Here is a 4,947-nt window from a genome sequence, read left to right on the forward strand (position 1 = left end):
AAGCCTAGATATTGTAAATTATACTTCATGATACTGCTACGATCAACATGCATGGCTATTTTATTGGGTCTGTTCACGCCTTTTCACGACGACCATAGCTTCGCTCACAACAGCATGATTTCTCGGAAATCAGGTTGCCTGTAGTTTGAGCGCGCCGTCCTTGTTGTGACATTCGGCGCAGACGCGGACAGCTGCCAAAACCGTATGCATGCTACTAAGTGGGGAAGTCCCAGCATCTCTGTATAAAAACCACTGTTCCTTCAGCAGTGTACACACTGTCAATGAAGACCAGAGTGGATATTACAAGGAATAACAGAGGAACAACATCTCGCTCCATCTTTACAAAAGAGAATACCTGCTTTTAGGCTACATTTCTAATCAATCGGATTAAGCGACATCATATTGCAGCTGTAAGTGATTTTCTTTTCTTATTGCATGCACTACTAGGCTACATATAAACTGTGCTCATAGTTCTCTTTGTACATATTTATAGACGATATAGTTTGTATTTATAGTAGGCCTATAGGCATTTTTTTTTTATATTGACTCGCATTTGTTTTAACGCGTGTGCAGCAGCGTGCGTCTTGTCATTGGGCATAGCCCACATATTTTGACAGATAATATTACACTGACACGAACGCGCCTAAAAGCAAAGGGTTTTGGCGGTACGGTCAACCAACCTGTTCGCGAATTAACCTAGCCGAAGTAATGCAAGTAGCTAATACAACATTGCAGTAGTATATTATGACTTTTCAAGAGTTCTAGTTAAAATATAAATAATTGCACGTTTTAGTAGGTCTAGGTGTAACACGGTTTGTAACGTATCTAGGCACTGTAATGCATTGGTTTTAATCCGTTCGCTTGTTCAGTGCATGATCAGAGTGTGCATACTTGTTATTGGTTGAATATGTATGTCCATCGTGTTCTTTTTAAGTACTTCTAAAGAACCTGCTCCATTTAACCTGGGATGCACCAGATATAACCAAACTCTTTAAGTGCTTGAATAAGACAATGAAAAATAATTTTAAAGACGTTCAATGTAGTCCTATTAAATGCACATGACAGACATACTAGTACTGCTTTCTTTCACTGATTTGGATAGTCCAGTAATTTGACACTCGTTGGCAATGGTCATGGCTACATCACACTTCCTGGTCATGACTAGATTAGGCATCCGATAGTGGGCGCTAGGGCTGCATATAGTCTAGAATTGATATGCATTCCCGATACTAAACTTGTGCTTCTCCTGGACCGGCATCCCCCATTCAGACTGTAAAGGCACAATTCCCGTCCTTAACTATCTTTAATGGCGAACCCCCGGAAAATATGTGTTCTGTTTTAATAAAACACAATTTGCCACCACCATTTTCGTATTTTCGGGCAATTTAGGATGTTGTACACCCTTCGCTGAACGCGTTGTGCAACATCCTAAATTGTTCTAAAATACGAAATGGTAATATATAATGGTGTTTTATTAAGACAGTAGACATATTTTCCCGGCAGCTCGCCGTTAATGATAGTTACGGAAATAAATGATGCCTTTGCAGCCTGAATGGAGGATGCTTGATGTATGAGCCGGTCCAAGGGGGACAGGAGTGTTTACTTGGAATGCACATTAATCTCAGACTATAGTGCAGGTCTAGTTCCCACTATCGTCTGCCAAGGCTAGGTCATGAGCTTCACTGCACTAAACATCTGCACTAACTGAGAAGGGCAGTGGGAGGGCCTGAGTAACATGCTTGTACATCCACCTCACATTTCACAAGCCATGTGGCTAAAACGGAGCTAATCTATTCTCCTTGCTCTCCCAGGAACCATGCCTGTGTCTAGGATGAGAATGAGGCCTTGGTTGGAGGAAAAGATTGAGTCCAACTCCATCAGTGGATTGGTGTGGATGGACAAGGTAAGACTCATCAGACTCTACTAATGCATTTTTATGTACAATGGAAATAAATACTCCCTGAAACATTGCAGTGGCGGACACTCATTGTAAGAAGAGAACTTAGTCCAGACATTGACAGCTCAAAGCATATTAAGCACTATTACCCATGAGAAGGACTACTCAAAACTAAGCATGTAGAGGAGAAGCTGGGGGGAGAGATAGGAGGCGCTCATTTGAAACCTATTGCTTTGTGGTTTTTGTCCAGGACAATAAGATTTTCTCCATCCCTTGGAAGCATGCTGCACGTCACGGATGGGACTTGAACAAGGACGCGTGTCTGTTCAAGCAATGGGCCATGCACACAGGTGAGCAAATAACACATACCTAGACTACCTACTATAGCCCCTCTCATAATAAAATGTAATTTCACCTAGATGCATCATATGCTCTGCACAATATGCACTTCAGCACCTTCAATATACTTACTGCATCGTAATAACAATGATGTTACTTGTCTGTGGATGCAGGGAAATTCATACAAGGCGAGACTAAACCAGACCCTAAGACATGGAAGGCTAATTTCCGCTGTGCAATGAACTCCCTTCCTGACATAGAGGAAGTGAAAGACAAAAGCATCAACAGAGGGAGTGGAGCGGTGCGCGTCTACAAAATGAAGAACGTCTACTCTAAGCCAAATAACAAGAGGTCAAAAGCGAACAATGTAAAGAAAAATAACAAGGTACAGTTATATTCCTTTTTAACTGCAACCCGCTTTAGAATCCCTTCAACCCACTTTACAATCCCTATCATCATTGTAGTAATGTATTCCCTCTGCTATATAAAGACCTGTGCATGTCTATTTAGCTGGCTGTATCCAAGCCAGTGTCAACAGAGATTAGCATTATAATCTTACTTCATGTTTTGCTATTGCCTCTTCTAGGGGTCACAGATCAAGACAGAGGGAATGGCGTACAGCGAAACCAATTGCCCCAAGGACCTCAATACCAACACACACCTGCAGGAGGACAGTATGACACAGGAAAGCATAGTAGACAGCACAGACAACCTAGGTGATTTTACATTTGCTCCAGAGTGTTCCAGCAGTGTGGAAATAGGCCCAGACAGCACCAACAACTTCTACACATCTTTCCAAGTGTCACCAGACCACCCCACAGGTAAGATTAACCTTGCTAGATGTTTGGGTTTGACGAAACTCTTTGTGTTTGAGTGTGGGATGCAAATGTAAATTGAGGTTTGCACAATGCTCATGTCAATTGTCCTTCTTCAACTTTACAGACTATGAAGACGGTCACCAAGAAACCCTTATTGAGGTAAGTTTGTCTCTACCACTACAAGTTCAGTGTGCTTTTGTCATTATCAGGAATAGCCGTGTTTGCCAGATATTCTGTATTGAATACTAAAAATTCTAACACAGTTAAACCTAACAAACATTCAACCAGGCTCATCACCTGTGTTTTGCTCATTTAGATGACACAGCATTGGGAGCAAGGCAGTGTAAACGACAAGGGGTTCCTGACCAATGAAGCAGGCACAGCAGAGTCCTTCGACACTGCAGAGTCTTACCACAGTCCAGAGAGCCAATGGAGTGATAACTCAGGTAAATCACGCTGGATGGAATCCAGGCTGTTAATTACACTGTAGTATTCAACGGCAGGATTTCGTCCTGTCTGCATGCATTGTCTTTGTAAAACATTTGTTAGTCAAAATGAAAGACTACGACAGGAAAAGGAATAGGAAAACTCTGGATTCCGTAGGCAATTGGAAACATATTTGTTAAACAAAACTGTCATATGTAAAACACTGAGACAATTGAGGCCAGTCCTTCAATCAATAATATTTCCTTCTCATATGCATAAGGTGTGAAACATGATAATGCATATATGGTAAATAGATGGCAGACATAGAAGTGAATGATTACACCAGAGTCTAAGCTTGAGTTTTTGTCATTGCATCAACAATCATCTGACAAGGCTGCTGTCAATATTGCGAAAACATAAGAAGAAGTCTGTACCATCTTACAGCTGTGTTTCTCTTGCATCCCTGACCTCCTTTGTTTTGTTTTGTCCGACAGGGGCGGAAATAGAGCTGCGGCTGTACACAGAACTCATCTCAGGACTACCGATCATTGACGACATCCTCTCTTACAACGACTACTGTTCACTGAACAGCAACACATCCAGTTATCACCAACAGATCACGTGCCCACTCTGAGCCCCGCTCTCTCAGACCCCGAACAGAACCAAAAAGACTTCACTCCCGACTTTTTCTTTATCTCCTGACCTCAAGCTACACCATCTTTGCCATTTGACGAATGCTGCTCTGTGACAGTTGGAGGATCTCTACAACCTTAGGTAGCATTTTTGAAAGGAAGTATGTCCGGTACTCTCTACTGTGTTTCCACTCTTTGTTAAATCGGGCTCATAGCTGTATTGTACTCAGTGTGAATAGCTCATTTACAAGATCCATAGTTGATATGAGGGCACCTAGTCCGTTGCCAAAACATCATATCAACTCTCCGCTTGGATGAGCAACATCAGGTTTTTCTGTTTCACTGTGACAAAATGTTCCGTTATTTACACACTATATGATATGCAGCAGTATATTCACGGGCGATAATCGTTCATAACAAACTATTATGAGAAAATGTCTGTTCATTTGGTGAAAGGTGTTAAAGATGTCATTTTGTGTATATTTGTATATATATTTTTAAGTCATTTTTTTTGTTGTACAAAATAAATTAAATTAAATGCCAACCTATTGTGAGTTGTGTGTATACTGTATAGTTCATATATTGTATACTATACTTAATATATAAAAAATATTTATATCTGACATGACATACTTTTAGAGAGGTTTTGATGAGGGGAGAACAGCCTGTATAACCTGATGAGTTAGCTATCTAAGACATGGGGAGCTGAGTGTCCAATGCATCACTGCGCAACAGGCAACAGCCTGATGCAAGGTTATAGTAACATTGTAAATTACAATGTAATAATTGTAAAATAACAATTTATTGGAAACAGATTAGTTTTGAAGGGAGTCTT

General features: G+C 40.9%; 1 protein-coding gene across 1 annotated transcript; it reads left to right on the forward strand.

The window, feature by feature from the left end:
* The first annotated feature begins 270 nt into the window (after positions 1 to 270).
* Positions 271 to 4,656, forward strand: LOC120044391 (interferon regulatory factor 1-like). Its single transcript, XM_038989019.1, has 8 exons — positions 271 to 410; positions 1,812 to 1,903; positions 2,148 to 2,247; positions 2,410 to 2,621; positions 2,823 to 3,057; positions 3,179 to 3,213; positions 3,371 to 3,500; positions 3,975 to 4,656. The coding sequence occupies exons 2-8, from the start codon at positions 1,817 to 1,819 to the stop codon at positions 4,112 to 4,114; spliced, it is 939 nt and encodes a 312-aa protein (XP_038844947.1). The 5' UTR covers positions 271 to 410; positions 1,812 to 1,816; the 3' UTR covers positions 4,115 to 4,656.
* The last annotated feature ends 291 nt before the right edge of the window (positions 4,657 to 4,947 follow it).

This window comes from Salvelinus namaycush, chromosome 3, assembly GCF_016432855.1.
Source record: "Salvelinus namaycush isolate Seneca chromosome 3, SaNama_1.0, whole genome shotgun sequence".
Classification (NCBI taxonomy): Eukaryota; Metazoa; Chordata; class Actinopteri; order Salmoniformes; family Salmonidae; genus Salvelinus; species Salvelinus namaycush.